Source organism: Capricornis sumatraensis, chromosome 8 (genome assembly GCF_032405125.1).
Source record: "Capricornis sumatraensis isolate serow.1 chromosome 8, serow.2, whole genome shotgun sequence".
NCBI classification, from domain to species: Eukaryota; Metazoa; Chordata; class Mammalia; order Artiodactyla; family Bovidae; genus Capricornis; species Capricornis sumatraensis.
Genome location: NC_091076.1, coordinates 48920533 through 48941512, shown reverse-complemented (window position 1 = coordinate 48941512; position 20980 = coordinate 48920533). Strand labels below are relative to the sequence as shown.

Sequence of the window (20980 nt, the reverse complement as noted above, 5' to 3'; positions counted from 1 at the left end):
AGCCCACCAGGCTCCTCTGTCCATGGGGATTCTCCAGGCAAGAATACTGGAGTGGGTGGCCATTCCCTTCTCCAGGGGATCTTCCCAATCCAGGGATCGAAACTAGGTCTCCCACATTGTGGGCAGATTCTTCACCGTCTGCGCCACCTATACTATCCTTTTATAGAAGTTTATAAATCTTTAGAAAGGTCTACTTTTGAATGGAAAAAAATGCTCCAGGAGGTCAAATGTTCTCAAAACAATATTGGCCAATGTGACCTTTGGGAAAGAAGGGTCATTCAAGGTACTTCTCTGCTTGTTAGGCCCTTGCCTTTAGTATATGTTAACTTCGCTCATTTGAGACATACTAGTACAGATAAAAATGTAATCTATAATCTGCTTTAAAGGAGACAGGATTGCATATTCTAAAATTTGACCCCATTTATGATAAATATAAAGAAGGTAGACCTAATATGATTTTCCTCTCCAAAGGAGAACACTCATGGGCAGATCTGTTTGAAAAACAATCTTGGAAAAGATTCAAAATTTTCTCCTAAAAAGACATCATCTAGTCAAAATATATAACTCTTGATAGTCTGCTGCTCTGCTACAATTTCATTCAAAAATTTTCTATAAAATTAGATTTCACCTGTGACTTTTTCACCCAGTGTTGGTTTAAAGTATTTAAGAATGATAATAGTGATTTTTTAAAAAAACCCACAATTTTCTAAATGTACCATAATTAGCTAAGTATTATAAGTATGACCTGAAAGAATTACATAGGTAATGGATTTATACAATTTGTATTTAAAAGCATTTTCCATTTTCCTGGATAGCATTTTTGGTGCTCTCTCATTTCATTTTTTCCTAAATACTTTCCAATGATTTCAAAAATATATTCTCCAGTAGGCACTGATTAAACTTTACCTATGTATTGTTGATGGGTTCTTTTTACAGGCCCAGTCAATTTCTTATTTCCTACCCCCCCAAATTTTAAGGTTTCATAGTTTTAACTGACTTTTCTTCTTGAAATGGCGAAACTTCATGGTGCCTGTTTACCTGAGCACACAGCTGGGTTACTGAACTGTCTGAATGATAGTATTTTATAAGAGTACTTTTTCTCTTAAATAATAGTTAGACTAAAAATGTATCTCTATAGAAGGGCTGACTTTCATCATGTTTTAAGGTTAGTATATTAATTTATAGCATGTAAATGAATGTTTTAGATGCTTAAAGTTAGTCACATAGTCGAGTCCAACTCTTTGTGATCCCAAGGACTGTAGCCTGCCAGGCTCCTCTGTCCATGGGGATTCTCCAGGCAAGAATACTGGAGGGGATAGCCATTCCCTTCTCCAGGGGATCTTCTTAACCCAGGGATCAAAACTGGGTCTCCTGCATTGCAGGCAGATTCTTTACCAACTGAGTCACTAGGGAAGTCCTTTAGATGCTTATGAGGATACTAATTTTTTATGCTGTTATTTTATTTAGCAAACTGTATGGATAGTGAAAGTCCAATTAGTCTTAAAAATTACTGTAAGTTCTGAGTTCTGACTAAATCTAATTTTATAACACCTTCCCTAAGTGAAAGAAAATTTAACAAATACAAATATAAGTCTAAGTAAATATGGAATCACAAAAAAGCCTATATGATAAACTTGATTCTTTGTTAATTACCCAGGAGCAGAATAAAGATAAACCCCTCACTCTTCTCTACATAGTCGAGCTTTTGCACAAATCCATGGAAAACATTTTTCAAAGCAACAAAGAAACACCAAAAAATATCCAAATAAACCAAAAACCTCTTGCTAATTCTGGTCTTAAGTATGTCACTGAGACCAGAGTAAAACTTACATGCCAGGTGGTTAGTCCCATTAGTAAATTCTCCAAAGGAAAATGGGGGTTGTCATAGCCCCAGGTATGCAATAGGTAAAGGACTGAAAGCAAGACTGCTGTTTCTACTATTGGGTGGGTATGAACTTACAACATTTTTTCCCTAAGTATAAATAATCAGGGAACTTCACACTTAAGCAGAAAAGTTATCAAAGCTCTAGTAATTCAGAAATTACCTACCTTTATATCAGTAATTCCACTTGTCTAGGAAGGAAAAAATAATTGTTATTTTAATACTATGGAAATACTACATATTTTAGAAGACTTAAAAATAATGATGTAAATATTATAGTTTTTACTGCCTGAGGTAAAATTTCAGCACAGATTATTTAATTATATGTTTACTTATTCATTCCAATTATTTTAGAGAGAATTAACTATCTAATTATGGGATTTTAACACATAACAGATATGAATTTTCTTTATGAAATCTTTAAACTAATAAGTGGTAAATAAATGACATAACAGATTATGAAAGCTTAAAAGAGACAAGAGTCATACGGAACTCTTTTTTATTATTCAGTAGATACTTGAGATTTTTCTCTTTGGGCAATGGCTTGACTATGTCAGTTAGCAAAGTTAATTCCAAATCTTCACATACAAAAAATGGAGAGCAGTTATAAAATCAACTTCCTAAAAGGGGGGAGTGTGTTCAAGATGGCATAGCATATAGCACAGTAGGAAGACCCTGAACTCACCTGTTCCAGGGGCAAACCATAACTCCTTACACAGCAACTACCTGTGGGAACAACCTGAAGACTAGCAGAGAAGATTTTATGTGTCTAAAGATATAAAGAAGGAACCATAATGAGATGAGTAGAACGGGGACTAAGAAGGGTGTAGTCAGAATCACATCCCTGACTGAAAGAATATCACAATTGCAGAGGTCCTCCCCAAGCAGCAAGGGATCTGAACCCCACATCAGGCTCCCGAGCTTGGGGGTGTTGTACTGGGAAGATAAGCCTCTAAGATGTCTGGCTTTGAAAACTAGCAGGCCTTACCTTTGAGAAAGCCAAAGGGCTACAGGGAACAGAGACTCTACTCTTAAAGAACACACACAAAATTTCTCATGCTCTGAGTCTCAGCACAGAGGCAGCAGTTTTGAAAGGAGCCTACTTGCTCATCTTGGAGTTTCCTGGAGAGGGGAAGGGCAACTAGGACTCTCCTGGGGATAGAGGTACTGGTGGCAACCATTCTCGGGAGCTTATTCTACCATATGGACACCAGCACTGACAAGCACCATTTTGGAGACCTCCCTTTAACCTCTTTGTGCCAGAGGTTACCAGCCCACCAGCTGGTTGGCACCAGTCCCAGGACTTCATAGACTGCACACTCAGCTGTACCAGGATCCGGCCCCACCCACTAGAGGGTTGGCACCAGCCTTGGGCTTCACAGGCCCCATGATCGGCTATGCTGGGATCCAGCCCCACCCACCAGTGGGAAAGCAGCCAATACATGAGGCAGTGCTGGCAGCCCCCTTTGCAAGGGGTCAGCCCTGCCAACGAGCATGCCCACAGTAGCTGGCCATGCCACAAGAGAAGGGTTCACATAGCCTACTCATGAGGCAACCCAAGAGCATATGACTCCAGTGAACACAGGGAGTGCTCTGCTGAGCCCCATAGGACATCTCCAACACAAGGCCACTTCTCCAAAATCAGAAATCATAACCAGACTACTTAGTATGAAGAAATAAAAAAGAAAATTGGGCAAAATGAGGTGAGAGAGGTATAAATCCATATGAAGAAGATGTAGGGTAAGCAATCTACCCAGTAAAGAGTTAGAGGTAATGATGTTACAGATGTTCAGTGGACTCAGGAGAAAAATGGATGAATACAACAATAAGTTTAACAAAGAGAAAACACAAACAAGAACCAAAAAAGAGCTTAATAATACAACAACTGAAATTAAAAAAATACATTACAAAGAATAAACAGTAGATTACATGATAGAAAAGAAGAGACCAGTGAACCAGAAGATAGAGTAGTGGAAACTACCCAAGAAGAGTTCATGCTGATCCTTTTCAAACTATTCCAAAATACTGAAGAGGATGGAATGCTTCTGAATTTACTCTAGGAGACCAGTATCAACATGATGCGAAAACCAGACAAAGACACCACAAAAAACAGTAACAGGTCAATATCACTGCTGAACACAGATGCAGGAGTTCCCAACAAAATGTCGGAAAATCAAGTTTAACAATACATTGAAAAGACTATACACTATTATGTGGCTCAATATCCACAAATTAATCAATGTGACATACCACATTAAAAAATTGAAGAATAAAAGCTATATGATCATCACAATAGATATAGATAAAGGTTTTGACAAAATTTAACATCCATTTATGATAAAAGTTCTCCAGAAAGTGGGCATAGAGGGAACATGTCTCAACATAATAGAGACCCTATATGACAAACACATAGCCAACATCATATTCAACAGTGAAAAGCTGAAAACAGTTTCTCTAAGATTAGGATCAAGACAAGGATACTCTTTCCACTTACTTAATAGTACTAGAAGTCCTAGCCACAGTAATGAGACAAGAAAAAGAAATAAAGAGATTTCAAACTGGAAAGGAAGAAGTAAAATGATCAATGTTTGTAGATGACATGAAACTATATAGAAAATTCTCAAGATGCCACCAAAAAGCTATTAGACATAATAAATTAATTCAGTAAAGTTGTGGGATACAAAATTAATATACAGAAATCTTTTACATTCCTATATACTAACAATGAACTAGAAAGAGAAATTAGGAAAACAACCCTATTTACAATCACATTAAAATAATAAAATGCCTAAGAATAAATCTACATAAGGAGGTAAAAGACATATACCTGGACAATTATAAGACACTGATGAAAGAAACTGAAGATATCACAAACAAATGGAAAGATATGCTGTACTTATAAATTAGGAGAATTAATATTTTAAAACTGACCATACTCCCCAAGGCAATCTGCACACTCAATGCAATCCTTATCAAAATATCAATTGTATTTTTCATAGAACTAGCAGAAATAATTCTAAAATTTGTTTAAAAACACAAAAGACCTTGAATAACCAAAAAATATTGAGAAAGGATAACAAAGCTGGATGTTTCATGCCTCTCTGAGTTTAGACTGTTCTACAAAGCAAAAGGAAGAATGGGCAGCAGAGGGTGAAATGGTTTGATAGTACCATCAACCCAATGGACATGAGTTTGAGCAAACTCCAGGAGACAATGGAGGACAGAGGACCCTGGCTTGCTACAGTCCATGAGGTTGCAAAGAGTCAGACATGACAACAAGAACAAAGCCACTATAATTGAAACAGTATGGCACTGGGGCAGAAACAGTACATTGACCAATGGGACAGACGACAGCATCCAGAGATCAATCCACACTGACCTGGCCAATTAATTTATGACAAAGGAGGCAAGAATATACAATGGGAGAAATACAGCATCTTCAGTAAACCTCTTCAGTAACCTCTTCAGGAAATTGGACAGCTACATGCAGAAGAATCAAACTAGACTACTCTCACACCATGCACAAAATAAACATAAGATGGATTAAAGACTTATGTGTAAGGGCTTCCCTGGCAGTCCAGTGGTTAAAAATGGCAGGCCCACCTGCCAATGCAGGGGACACGCATTCGGTCCCTGGTCTGGGAAGATTCCCAGACAACCCATGTATCTTGGGACAAGATTCCACATATCTTGGGACAACAAAGCCCGTGGGCCACAATGACTGAGCCTGCACACCTAAAGTCCATGCTCTGCAACAGAAGAAGCCCACACACCACTACTGAAGAGCAGCCTCCGCCCGCCACAACTAGAGGAACCATGTGCAGCAATGAAGACCCAGCACAGCCAAAAATAAGTAAATAAACCTTTAAAAAGGACTTAAATGTAAGACTGGAAACCGAAGAACTAGAAGAAAACATAGTATACTTATCAGCACTGGTCTTAGTAACAGGTTTTTGGATCTGTCTCCTTAGGTAAGAATAAAAAAGCAAAAATAAACAAATGTGCGTGCATCAAACTAAAAAGTGGTTGCACAGAGAAGGAAACTATAACCAAAATAAAAAGGCAGCTTAATGAATGGGAGAAGATATTTGCAAATGATACCTCTGATGAGGGCTTAATATCCAAAATACATAAAGAACTGATACAACTCAACATAAAAAACTCACTAAAAATGAATAGAGGATATGAACAGACAGTTTACCAGTGAAGACATATGGATGACCAAAAGATATGAAAAGAAGCTCAATACTAATCACAGAAAAGTAAAGCAAAACCACAATGCGACTGTTTTATACCTGTTAGAAAGGCTATTGTAGAAAAGACAGTAATTACCAGTGTTGGTGAAGAGGTGGAGAAAAGCAGTGCTTGTGCCTTACTGGTGGGAATATAAGTGGTATAGTTTCTATGGGAAAAACTACACAGTTTCCTCAGAAACTTAAAAATAGAACTGTCATATGATTTAGCAATGTCACATCTGTGTATTTATCTAAAGGAAACAAAAGACTAACTTGAAAAGATACATATATCCCAATGTTCACCGAAGCATTATTTTCAACAGCTGAGATACGGAAGCAACCTAAGTGTCCAACAAAAGACGAATAAAAAAACGATACGGTGTATATATACAAAGGAATATTACTCAGCCACAATAAAAAAATGAAATCTTGCTATTTGGGGCAACATGGATGAATCTAGAGGCTATTATGCTATGTGAAATTAGCCAGACTGAGAAGGACAAATATCATATAATCTCACTTATATGTGGAATCTAAAAAAAACTAAATAGGCTCAAGGATACAGAGGACAAAGTGATAGTTGCCAGCGGGTGTTGGGGATAGGTAAAACAAGTGAAGGGGATTTAGGGTACAAACCTCCAGGTATAAAATAAATAAGCAATCATATGCACTATACAGCATATGGAATATGGTCAATAAAACTGAAATAACTTTATATGGGACAGATGGTTACTAAACTAATGTGGTGATCATTTCATAATACACATAAATGTTAAGTCACTATGAGGTACACCTGAAACCAACACAATATTTTATGACAAGTAAATTTCAATTAAAAACACCTTCCTAGGCTTCTCTGGTGGCTCAGTGGCAAAGAGTCCACCTGTCAATGCAGGTGACATGGGTTTGGTCCCTGATCTGGGAGACCCCACGTGCCACAGGGCAGCTAAACCTGTGCGCCACAGATACCGAGGCTGTGCCCCAGAGCCCGGGAGCCACAGCCACCGAGGCCATGCGCCCCGAGCCCTGCAGCAGAGGACGTCTGCTCACCACAACTAGATAAAGAGCCTGCACAGCGATGAAGACCCAGCACTGCCAAAGTAAATAAGCAAAACCACAGTAAAATGTTTTTAAAACACCTTCCTATACGAAGGATAATCCTCATAAACTATAAATGATTAAGTGCTATTTTAATAAGCATCACGTTGAAGGCTATAACATGGCATTCCATTTTATGACAGCCCATTAAGCAACCTTTAGACATATATATTATGTATGTATATGTGTGTGCTAATGTAAAAGTTCTACAGAGATAATCAAATATCAAAAAGTGACTCTGCCTTTATTGAAAATACAATAAAACTGAGTAGACTAAAGTGACATGCATGAAAAATAGTAAATAATATAGATATGATATAATTTATGTGTTAAATTATACTGCACCAAGTAGGAACCCAAATGTTTTTTGAATCAATCAATGTCAACAACTACTGGGACTGAGATCATGTAGGAAGTGAGATAAGACAAAGCTTTGGTTAACTTTTTAATTAGCAGTGGTTTCCTTGATAACGTATTCATGTCTCTTAGACAACAGGTAAGTCCCACAAATCCACAGATATTCACTGAGACTTGTGTATGTGTGTGAGTGCTCAGCTGCCCAGTCAGTCTGACTCTTTGGGACCCCATGGACTGTAGCCCACTAGACTGCTCTGTGCATGGAATTTTCCAGGCAAAAACACTAGAATGGGTTACCGTTTCCTACTTTCGGGTATATTCCCGACCCAGGGATGGGACCCAGATCTCCTGCATTGCAGGCAGATTCTTTGCTGTCTGAGCCACCAGGGAAGCCCTCATTGAGTCATATACTACACCAAATCTTATATGAAGAAAAAACATGAAATATAACCCCTTTCTCCCATAAGAAATATGACAGAGACAAAACATACCCATAATAAAAAATAAAAGAAGACAATTCAAAACTGAGTGCTGAATTGTTATAATGAACACTGCTAAAGAAAGTCAAAGAAAGGAAAACTAACTGGGCCCTAGAGTAATGGTAGATGAATTCAAGGAGGAGATAAAATCTAATCTAGTCCCTTACGGGACTGGTAGGATTTAGTAAAGAAAAAGGTTTTTCTTTACTTTGGTAAAGGAAAAGCACTCAGGTGGAAAACAAATGGACTGATGCATTCACTCATTCATTTGTTCATTTACTCATCAAACAAAATATTTTTCAGTGCCTTCCATACTCAGGCACTATGTTAAGTGTTGAGGCATGGTGGCAAACTAGGACCATAACCAGTGAGCCTACTGGTAAGGGGATGGGTGGCTTACAAAAAAACAGGCAATTGTAATAATGTGGGATGACAGATGCTAAGGAAAGGATGCTATGATGGCTTCGAGGAGTGACACTTAACAGAGGAAAATCACAGCAGATTTTGGTATAGCATAAAATCTATGCAGATAAACTTGAAACATTAATAGGACACGCCATGTGAAGGAGGGAAAGGGAATTTTTTGGTAGAAGGAAAAGCATGTGCCAAGGTCAGGAAGTAAGAAAGAGCATGAGAAATGAGAATCACATACACAGACTGAGAATAAGCTGTTCCAGCTGTAGTGGAGGCTTTGTGTAGGTCTCCACAGGGAAACAGAGCAGGTGACCCAGGTTAAGGAAGCCTGGGATGTGAAGAGTTCTGACTTCCTGTGGGTAACTGAGCACATGTTCCACCAGGAAAGGTGACATTAGGAAAGCATACCTGGTGTGGAAAATGGACAATGTGGAAGCCATTCCGAAGAGAGAACCGGAAGCCATTCTATGATGCAGAAGAGAGAAGCTGTAGGTGCCTCTATCCTTCAAGAGGAAGCACTCAGCCAGAGTAGAGAACCAAGGACGAAATGTAGGGGCTGAGTAGGGGCAGTGATGGAAGGATGGGGATCAGTGACGAGAACAGAAGGGGCAGGACCGGGGGTCTGACAGTCAACACTACGCATCTGGAGCTATCCAAGCCAGTCACAAGCTGTATGACCTTGGGAAAGTTACTCTAAAACTGAAAGATCTCATTTCTTTTTCTGTGGGGATAATAGTCCCAGTCCACCCCCCCAACACAGTATAAGGACGTAGACATTAATGTACGAAAAGTATTTGGCAGACAGCAAGGCATATAGTAAACACGCAATGACCAGCAGCTCTTTGTTGTTACAAAATTCTACCAGTCTCCTTCACTTTCTGTCTCTTGTCTCTGCATATTATAGTACCTTGTCTCCTCAACCACTCAGTCATGTCTGATTCTTTGAGACCCAATGAACTGTAGTCTGCCAGGCTCCTCTGTCCATGCAATTTTCCATGCAAGAATACTGGAGTGGGTTGCCATTTCCTTCCCCAGGGGATCTTCCTAACCCAGGAAATGAACCCACATCTCTTGGGTCTACTGAACTGGCAGGTGGATTCCTTACCACTGCAGCACCTGCATTATATCACCTTATCATGACTCCTTCCCACCACTGTCTATCTGGCTAACTGTTCCTCAGAAGCCTTTTCTGATCCCAATACAGCATCAGGTAACCCCCACACAGCCCCTGCACTCCACAATCTCCTATCACTCTAGCATAACCATCCAGTTAATTGTTTATATCCACTAATGTATGTTTATAGACACTAACGTTAATCTCCATGAGTTCAAGGATCTAGTCTGACTCATAATCCTAGCATTCTGCTAGACATATATCAGACATTCAATAAATAATTATAGAGTGAATGAAAACATTCTGTGCTGACTGTGGCATGTGATAAATGCAGAAAAGAGAATCTAGAAATAAACCCACCACATGTAGGTCAACTAATCTTTAAAAAGGGCACCAAAAACAATGGGGAATGGGTGGTGTCTTTAATAATTGTTGTTGGAGAACTAGATATTCACAAGAAAACAGTAAAACTAGACCTCTATCCTAGACTACTCAAAATCTAACTCAAAATAGATTAAAGGCTTAAATGGAAGATCTGAAACTGTCATACTCCTAGAAGAAAACATGGGGAAATAGCTACTTAGCATTGCCGCTCGCAATGATCTTTTGGATATAACACCAAAGCACGGGCAACAAAAGCAAAAACAGACAAGTGGGATTACATCAAACTAAAAAGTTCTTTCACAGCAAAGGAAACCAATTAACAGAGTGAAGAGGCAATCTGTGGAATGGGAGAAAATATTTGTCAACTATATATCTAATACGGGGTTAATTTCCACATTATATAACAAATACATATAACTTAACAGCAAAATACAAACAACACAATTACAAATTGGGCAAAGGGCCTAAACAGATGTTTTTCTAAAGAAGACACACAGATGGCCACAGACACATGAGAAAGCTACCAATGTCACTAATCACCAAGGAAATGCAGACTGAAACCACAGTGAGGCACCACCTCAGACCTGCCAGGATGGTCTGCATCCAAATGGCAAAAGATAACAAGCGTTGGTGAGACTCTGGAGCAAAGCGAGTTCTTGCACACCACTGATGGGAATGAAGTTAGAGAAGCTGCTGCGGGAAACAGCATGCGGGCTGCGGAAGAAATTAAACACAGAGCCACCACGCTGAACCAGCAGTCCCACATCCGGGCATGCATCGAAAGGAGACGGAACCAGTGTTTCAAGACATGTCTGTACTCCAGTGTGCTCACTGCAGTACTGTTCACCATAGCCAAGACATGGAAAGTGTCCATCAGTGGATGAGCAGGCATAGAAAAGTCCACATAATACTACTCAGCCATAAGAGAAGGAAATCCTGCCACTTAAGACAACATGGATGAACCCGGAGGACATTAGGTTAAGTGACATAATCCAGACAGAGAAAAGCAAATACTGTATGTTTGCACTTGTATGTGGAATTTTAAAAAAAGTCAAACCGACAAAAGCAGAAGGTAGAATGGTGGTTGTCAGGGGCAGTCTGGGTAGGGGGTTGGGGAGTGGAATGAGCAGATGTTGAATAAAAAAATGCCAACTTTCATTTATAAGATGAAGAAACCCACCACAGCCACACACTACAACTAGAGAATAGCCCCCACTTGCCACAACTAGAGAGAGCCCGCAGACCGCAACAGAGACCCACAGCAGCCAAGAAACAGAGAAACATATATACAATTTTTAAAAAAGGTATCAGACAAAGTGCAACAAAATAAAACAAACCAGGAAGAGGAAATTAATAAAAGGTAGCAATAATGAAATTAGGAAAGAGGAAATAATAAAGTCAATACTTTTAAATACTAATAAGCAATGCCTTTGTGTGCCAGACTTAAAAAAAGAGAGAGAGCTAAACTATACATGCTTAGAAATAAGAAAGAAAACATAAATACAGAATCTGGAAAGATGCAAAGAACTCTAGGATATTACTAACTTTGGTAACAAGGAAACATTTGGAATGGGTAAAGTTTTTTTCCCAAGCAAAATAAGAATCACCAAAACAACCTAAGAACAAGTGAAATCTGAATATACCAAGTACCATAGAAGAGAAGGGAAAGGTAACTGAGATCTGCCCACTGAAACTTCAGCTACACATACATGTACACAGTTCAGTTCAGTTCACTCAGTCGTGTCCGACTCTTTGGAATCCCATGGACTGCAGCAGGCCAGGCCTCCCTGTCCATCACCAACTGCTGGAGCTTGCTCAAACTCATGCCCACTGCCTCAGTGATACCATCCAACCATCTCATCCTCTGTCATCCCCTTCTCCTCCTGCCTTCAATCTTTCCCAGCATTAGGGTCTTTTCCAATGAGACAGTTCTTCCCATCAGGTGGCCAAAGTATTGGAGTTTCAGCTTCATCATCAGTCCTTCCAGTGAATATTCAGGTCTGATTTCCTTTAGGATGGACTGGCTGGGTCTCCTTCCTGTCCAAGGGACTCTCAAGAGTCTTCTCCAACACCACAGTTCAAAAGCATCAATTCTTTAGTACTCAGCCTCCTTTATAGTCCAACTCTAATATCCATACATGACTACTGGAAAAACCATGGCTTTGACTAGACAGACCTTTGTTGGCAAAGTAACATCTCTGCTTTTTAATATGCTGTCTAGGCTGGTCATATCTTTTCTTCCAAGGAACAAGTGTCTTTTAATTTCATGGCTGCAGTCACCATCTGCAGTGATTTTGGAACCCCTCAAAATAAAGTCTGTCACTGTTTCCAAGTTCCACATCTATTTGCCACAAAGTGATGGGTGCCATGATCTTAGTTTTCTGAATGTTGAGTTTTAAGACAACTTTTTCACTCTCTCCTCTTTCACTTCCATCAAGAGACTCTTCTTCACTTTCTGCCATAAGGGTGGTTTCATCTGCATTTCTGAGGTTATTGATATTTCTCCCGGCAGCCTTAATTACAGCTTGTACTTCATCCAGCTCAGCATTTCTCATGATGTATTCTGCATATAAGTTAAATAAGCAGGGTGACAATATAGTCTTGACGTACTCCTTTCCCAATTTGGAACCAGTCTGTGGTTCCATGTCCAGTTCTAACTGTTGCTTCCTGACCTGTATACGATTTTCTCAAGAGGCAGGTCAGGTGGTCTGATATGCCCAACTCTTGAAGAATTTTCCACAGTTTATTGTGATCCACACAGTCAAAGGCTTTGGCATAGACAATAAATCAGAAGTAAATGTTTTTCTGGAACTCTCTAGCTTTTTTGATGATCCAGCAGATGTTGGCAATTTGATCTCTGGTTCCTCTGCTTTTTCTAAATCCAGCTTGAACAGTGAACTGAAAAACAGTGAACTGTTCACGTACTATTGAAGCCTTGCTTGGAGAATTTTGAGTATTACTTTACTAGCATGTGAGATGAGTATAATTGTGCAGTAGTTTGAACATTCTTTGGCATTGCCTTTCTTTGGGATTGCAATGAAAACAGACCTTTTCCAGACCTGTGGCCACTGCTGAGTTTTCCAAATTTGCTGGCTTATTGAGTGCAGCACTTTAACAGCATCAACTTTTAGGATCTGAAATAGCTCAACTGTAATTCATCACCGCCACTAGCTCTGTTTGTAGTGATGCTTCCTAAGGACCACTTGACTTTGCATTCCAGGATGTCTGGCTCTAGGTAGGTGATCACACCATTGTGGTTATCTGGGTCATGAAGATCTTTGTGTATTGTTGCTACCTCTTCTTAATATCTTCTGTTTCTCTTAGGTCCCTACCATTTCTGTCCTTTATTGAGCCCATTTTTGCATGAAATTTTCCCTTGGTATCTCTAATTTTCTTGAAGAGATCTCTAGTCTTTCCCATTCTATTGTTTTCCTCTATTTCTTTGCATTGATCACTGAGGAAGGCTTTCTTATCTCTCCTTGCTATTCTTTGGAACTCTGCATTCAAATGAGTATACCTTTCCTTTACTCCTTTGTCTTTTGCTTCTCTTCTTTTTTCAGCTATTTGTAAGGCCTCCTCAGAAAACCATTTTGCCTTTTTGCATTTCTTCTTCTTGGGGATGGTTTTGATCATTGCCTCCTGTACAATGTTATGAATCTCAGTCCATAGTTCTTCAGGCACTCTATAAGATCTAATCCATTGAATCTATTTGTCACTTCCACTGTATAATCGTAAGGGATCTGATTCAGGTCATACCTGAATGGTCTAGTGGTTTTCCTTACTTTCTTCAATTTAAATCCTAGTTTGGTTCATGATCTGAGCCACAGTCAGCTCCTGGTCTTGTTTTTGCTGACTGTATAGAACCTCTCCATCTCTGGCTGCAAAAGAATATAATCAATTTGATTTCAGTATTGACCATCTGGTGATGTCCGTGTGTAGAGTCTTCTCTTGTGTTGTTGGAAGAGGGTGTTTGCTATGACCAGTGCGTTCTCTTGGCAAAACTCTATTAGCCTTTGCCCTGCTTTATTCTGTACTCCAAGGCCAGGTTTGCCTCTTACTCCAGGTATCTCTTGACTTCCTACTTTTGCATTCCATTCCCCTATAATAAAAGGACATCTTTTTTGGGTGTTAGTTCTAGAAGGTCTTGTAGGTCTTCATAGAACCATTCAACTTCAGCTTCTTTAGCATTACTGGTTGGGGCATAGACTTGGATTACTGTGATATTGAATGGTTTGCCTTGTAAGCGAACAGAGATCATTCTGTCGTTTTTGAGATTGCATCCAACTACTGCATTTTGGACTCTTTCGTTGATGATGCTGCCAACTCCATTTCTTTTAAGGGATTCTTGTCCACAACAGTAGATATAATGGTCATCTGAGTTAAATTCACCCATTCCAGTCTATCTTAGTTCACTGATTCCTAAAATGTTGATGTTCACTCTTGGCATCTCCTGTTTGACCTCTTCCAATTTACCTTGATCCAGGAACCTAACATTTCAGGTTCCCATGCAATATTGTTCTTTATAGCATTGGACTTTACTTCCAACACCAACTTCCACATCAACAACTGGGTGTTGTTTTTGCTTTGGGTCTGTTTCTTCATTCTTTCTGTAGTTATTTCTCCACTCTTCTCCAGTAACTTATTGGGCACCTACTGACCTGGGGAGCTCATTTTTCAGTGTCATATCTTTTTGCCTTTTCATACTGTTCATGGGGTTCTCAAGGCAAGAATACTTAAGTGGTTTGCCATTCCCTTCTCCAGTAGACCACGTTTTGTCAGAACTCTCGACCATGACCTGTCCATCTTGAGTGACCCTACATGGAATGGGTCATAGTTTCATTGAGTTGGACAAGGTTGTGGTCCGTAATCAGACTGATTAGTTTTCTGTGATTGTGGTTTTCATTCTGTCTTCCCTCTGATGGAGGAGGATAGGAAGCTTATGGAAGCTTCCTGATGGGAGAGACTGACTGAGGGGGAAACTGAGTCTTGTCCTGAGTCTTGCCATGCTCAGTAAATCTTTAATCCAATTTTCTGTTGATGGGCGGGACTGTGTTCCCTCCCTGTTGTTTGACCTGAGACCAAACCATGGTGGAGGTAATGAAGAAAATGGCAACCTCCTTCAAATGGTCCCAAGCACACACTGCTGCACTCAGTGCCCCCAACCCTGTAGCAGGCCACCGATGACCCATGCCTCTGCCCGAGACTCTCAGACGCTCACGGGCAAGTCTGGCTCAGTCTCTTGTGGGGTCACTGCTCCTTTCTCCCGGGTCCTGGTTTGCACAAAGTTTTGTTTGTGCCCTGCTAGAGTCTGTTTCCCTAGTCCTGTGTAAGTTCTGGTGGCTCTGTGGTGGGGTTATTGGTGACTTCCTCCAAGAGGGCTTATGCCACACCCAGGTCTGCTGCACACAGAGACCCTGCCCCTGAGGCAGGCCATTGACAATCCATCCTTCCGCAGGAGACACTCAAACACTCAAAGGCAGGTCTGGCTCAGTCTCTGTGGGGTCTTGTGGTGGTCACAAGGTTTTGTTTGAGCCTTCCGAGCATCTGTGGTGGGTTGGAGTTTGATTGTATACTTGATTTCATCCCCCCAAACATATTGGTGGTACTTTTCCTTTGCCCTTGGATGTGGGGTATCTTTTTTTGGTGGGATCCAACATTCTCCTGTCCATGGTTGTTCAAAAGTGAGTTGTAAAGAAAATGAGCACACGTCCTTCTATTCTGCCATCTTGGAGTGGTATCTATCTATCTATATATACACATTCTCCTTTATAGTCTTTTCCATTTTGGTTTATCTTCACTGGTTCAATATCAAGATGGTTTCATAGCTAAGTTCCCTCTAACCTTTAAAGACCTGTAATTCCAATATTATTTAAACTATGGCAGACCACTCATAAATATGGAAAACTCCCTATTTATTTATAAAGCCAACATTACTGTATAACAAGCTGGTAAAAAGAGAACTATATACAAATCTCATTTATATACACAAATCTTAATTTCTAAATAAAATATTACCACATAGAAGTCAGTAATATATTAAAACTGTTAAGAGTATGACTGTTATATGTTGAAGTCCCAGCCATTATTAATACCTTAGAATGTGATCTTATTTGTAAATAGGATCTTTACAGAGGTAACCAAATAAAGAATGAGGTCATCAAGGTGGACTCTAACCCAATATGACAGGGATTCTATAAAAAGGGGAAATTTGGATGCCAGAACAGACATAAATAGAGGGAAGATGGTACGAAGAGACAAAGAGAAAGAAGGAAAGCTGGCCGTGTGAAGACAGGGCATTGGAGCAATACGTGCACAAGCCAAGGACTGACAGAGAGTGTTGGCAAATCACTAGAGGCTGTAAAGAGGCAAGGGTGAGTTCCCCCCAAAGATTTCAGAGGGAGCACAGTCCAACTGAGACTTCCCTGGTGGCTCAGAGGGTAAAGCATCTGCCTACAATGCGAGAGACCCAGGAAGATCCTCTGGAGAAGGAACAGGCAACCCACTCCAGTACTCTTGCCTGGAAAATACCATGGATGGAGGACCATAGTAGGCTACAGTCCATGGCGTTGCAAAGAATTAGACACGACTAAGCCAAAGTACTGGAGTTTTAGCTTTAGCATCATTCCTTCCAAATAAATCCCAGGGCTGATCTCCTTCAGAATGGACTGGTTGGATCTCCTTGCAGTCCAAGGGACTCTCAAGAGTCTTCTCCAACACCACAGTTCAAAAGCATCAATTCTTTGGCGCTCAGCCTTCTTCACAGTCCAACTCTCACATCCATACATGACCACAGGAAAAACCATATCCTTGACTAGACGGACCTTAGTTGGCAAAGTAATGTCTCTGCTTTTGAATATGCTGTCTAGGTTGGTCATAACTTTTCTTCCGAGGAGTAAGCAAAGAGTTGGACACAACTGAGCGACTGAACTGAACTGAACTGAAGCTACTCATGGGAAATAGATGGGGAAACAGTGGAAACAGTGTCAGACTTTATTTTTTGGGACTCTAAAATCACTGCAGATGTTGACTGCAGCCATGAAATTAAAAGATGCTTACTCCTTGGAAGAAAAGTTATGACCAACCTAGATACCATTTTCAAAAGCAGAGACATTACTTTGTCGACTAAGGTCCGTCTAGTCAAGGCTATGGTTTTTCCTGTGGTCATGTATGGGTGTGAGAGTTGGACTGTGAAGAAGGCTGAGCGCCGAAGAATTGATGCTTTTGAACTGTGGTGTTGGAGAAGACTCTTGGGAGTCCCTTGGACTGCACAGAGATCCAACCAGTCCATTCTGAAGGAGGTCAACCCTGGGATTTCTTTGGAAGGAATGATGCTGAAGCTGAAACTCCAGTACTTTGGCCAATTCATGAAAAGAGTTGACTCATTGGAAAAGACTCTGATGCTGGGAGGGATTGGGACAGGAGGAGAAGGGAACGACAAAGGATGAGATAGCTGGATGGCATCACTGACTCGATGGACGTGAGTCTGAGTGAACTCCGGGAGATGGTGACAGACAGGGAGGCCTGACGTGCTGCAATTCATGGGGTTGCAAAGAGTCGGACATGACTGAGTGACTGAACTGAACTGAACTGAAGCTATTTTACTTTCTTTTTCTTCTCATAGTCCTATCGACACTTTGATTTTAGACTTCTAGCTTCCAGAACTATACTACAGTAAGTTTCTACTGTCTTCAGACACTCAGTTTGTGGCAGTCTGTTATGACACCACTCGAAAATGAATATAATAATCAAAAAGGTTTATTCCAGGAATTTAAAGGTGGATCAATATCAGGAAATCTATCAATCACAATGTATTACACATCAGAAAACTAATGGACAAAAACTACATGATGTCATGTATTTTGAAAAGGCATTTGATAAAACAGAAGCAAATCTTTAAAACTCTAAGTAATTTCAGGAATAGAAAGACATAATAAAGACCATAAATCAAGAATATTATCCTAAATAGTAAAACTCCAAAATCAGAAATTAGACAAATTTGCCAATAATCACTATGATTACTTAATATTCTCTTGGAAATTTCAGCAAGTTCAATATGACAAAAATTACTGGTATGAACAGTAGAAGAGATACAACTATTTTTGTTGATACAACTGCATATGTCAAAACACTTAAGGACCTCTAGTAAAAAGCCTACTAGAATTAAAAGATAGTTTGACTTTTTTTCTATATTTACAGTAAGTTTTTGGATATGGAAAAAGGAAAATATTCCACTTACAATAGTGACAGGAAATATAAAATACTTGAGAATAAGTTTAAAAAGAAAGGCACAGAAACTATATGAAGAAAACTGTAAGGTCTTATTGAAAAGCATAAAATAAGAGATGAAGAAAGAGAAAGCCATGCCATATTGCTGGATAGGGAAATTTACTTTTATAGAAATGCCAATTCTTTCAAAGATAATATATAAGCTTAATTCAATTCCAAATAGAATCCAACAGGAAATTATCAGGAGAAACTGGATTAATTGAGCCTAACATTTATTATAAAAATCTTTAACTATTCCTATTTTATATTACATGCAAAAGTGTAATTCAAATGAATTAAAGATTTAGATGAAAAATATAAAAATCTTTGAAGAAATTATACATATTGTCCAGAAGTTAGAAGAACCATATTACACAAGGAAGGAAATTCAGGAGCTATAAACAAAAAATTGTACATGTTTGACAAATAAAAGTTTAAAACATTTCATATGACAGATATAAAAGTTAGAAACAACAAATTAGAAAAATGCTGTTATAAACTGACAAGAGAAAAAGAAAGCCCCAATAAAATGAGTTTAAGCTTTGCCCAAGAAAAATGATCAAAAAATATAACTAAGTCATAGTATATTGCCAATAAATATGCAAAAATATGCCCTCTGCAGTCAGGGAAATGTAAATTAAAAGACTATTGAGAAATCACTTTACACCCATCAAGTGAGCAAAAATTTAAAAGAGCAATAACACCTATAGCCAGTAAGGATGAAAGAAAAGGTTACTCTCTTACAGAGATGGTAGAAATATGATTTGACAATAAACATTTTAAAATTAAAAGATACATATCCTATGAATCAGCAATTGCATTCTCAGGAAGCTATTCCAAGATGTTTTTCACAGTATTGTATATGTGTGTAAAAATCTAGAGATAGATAGAGTTGTTAATTACGAATGAATTACAGTTAACCCTTGAACAACATGAGTTTGAACTGTGTGGATTTGTACACGGGTTTTTTCATTTTTCCTAATATGCACTACAGCACTACACATCTGCAATTGGTTGAATCCTCAGATATGGAGGAAGGCTGGCTGTAAAGTTAGCTTCAGACTTTTGACTGGATGGAGTCAGTACCCCTAACCCCAACTGTAATTCTAGAAAAATAGCTGAATTTTTTCATGAAAATCATGGGATATTCTTAAGCTACTATATATAATCAGATAAGACCTAAACCTGCTGACTTAGAAGGATTAACAAAGGATATAAGACACAGAGGTGTACAAAATGCAATCTATTTTTTAAAAAAGTTAAAACCCCTGAATAGGTATATGACTACACACACACACACACACACACACACACACACACACACACACGCACACACATGAAAAAACATAAAACAATGCATACCAAAGAGTTAACATGTTATCTAATGGATCGGTTAAAAGGTGGCTGGAGAAATGGAGGGAAGGGGAGAAACTAGAAAAAGAGTGACAACACTCAATAAAATCACTGGTATATGAGTTATGCTTCAATTCATTAAAATGTATATGTATTTTACATGAGTATATATGTTTTTTTTTTCTGAAAAATTAAGAAAAATAAAAGATGTTTCTCTACTGACTTGTAGAGATATCCATGATATATAGTCAAAAGGCAGTTTAGAATAATGTATATATTGTTGTTATTGTAATCATCTAATCCCTTAGTTGTGTGTTACTGTCATCATCTAATCACTTGGTCTATCTCTTTTGCGACCCCATGGACTGTAGCCTGAGAGGCTCCTCTGTCCATGGGATTCTCCAGGCAAGAATACTGGAGTGGGGGAGGGCAAGGGTGGGATGATTTGGGAGAATGGCATTGAAACATGTATAATATCATATGTGAAACGAATCGCCAGTCCAGGTTCGATGCATGATACAGGATGCTCGGGGCTGGTGCACTGGGATGACTTAGAGGGATGGTATAGGAAGGGAGGTGGGAGGGGGGTTCAGGATGGGGAACACGTGTACACCCATAGCGGATTCATGTTGATGTATGGCAAAACCAATATAATATTGTAAAATAAAAAAAATAATAATAAAGTTTGAGTAAACCATAAAAAAAAAGAATACTTGAGTGAGTGCTATGCCCTCCTCCAGGGGATCTTCCCAACCCAGAGATCAGACCTGAGTCTCCTACATCTCCTGCACTGGCAGGCGGATTCTTTACCACTGAGCCACCAGGGAAGGCCCAATGTAAATGTTATACATGTATTTCTGTAAAAGAACACTCAACCCATCCCATCTAAGTGTTTGCACAAGCAAGGAAAACGTTTTATAGAATGCAATACAGTAGTTGGTTAGCATTGAGGATCTCTGGAGTCCAAACTGGGATTGGGGATGGACACAGGGATAATTAGCAGCTTCTCTACACATCTTTCTGTGTTCTATTGCTTGAAAAATTGAAAACAAATAAGCAAATAGAGCCAAATGCCAACAGCAGTCAGAGTGAAGTGGCTTAGTGGGGGCTGTAATGAAGCAGAATGCACAACTACAGACATTCAGACTGAGATTCTGAAAAATAACACAAAAACCACTTTTTTTTGAGAGAGAGAGAGAAGAAAGACATAGATGAAGGCAGAATCCAATTTAACTTTTTTGTGTATGCAATTTAGGAAAAACAGTCCTTGCATCACATAGACTTTCTGGAACAGACAGGGGAATCACATATCCCTTATTTTTATCTATACTCCAATGGGGCTTACCTGGTGGCTCAGGCGAAGATTCTGCCTGCAGTGAGGGAGACCTGGATTTGATCC

At 39.3% G+C, this 20980-nt stretch overlaps 1 protein-coding gene across 1 annotated transcript in view; it reads right to left on the bottom strand.

Moving 5' to 3' along the window:
• The window catches only part of DEUP1 (deuterosome assembly protein 1), a 127478-nt gene that overhangs the window by 28586 nt on the left and 77912 nt on the right, over window positions 1-20980 (bottom strand). The window contains exon 11 of the mRNA XM_068977397.1: window positions 2050-2073. Within this exon, the coding sequence (XP_068833498.1) occupies window positions 2050-2073 (24 nt within the window). The remainder of the gene's footprint in view (window positions 1-2049; window positions 2074-20980) is intronic.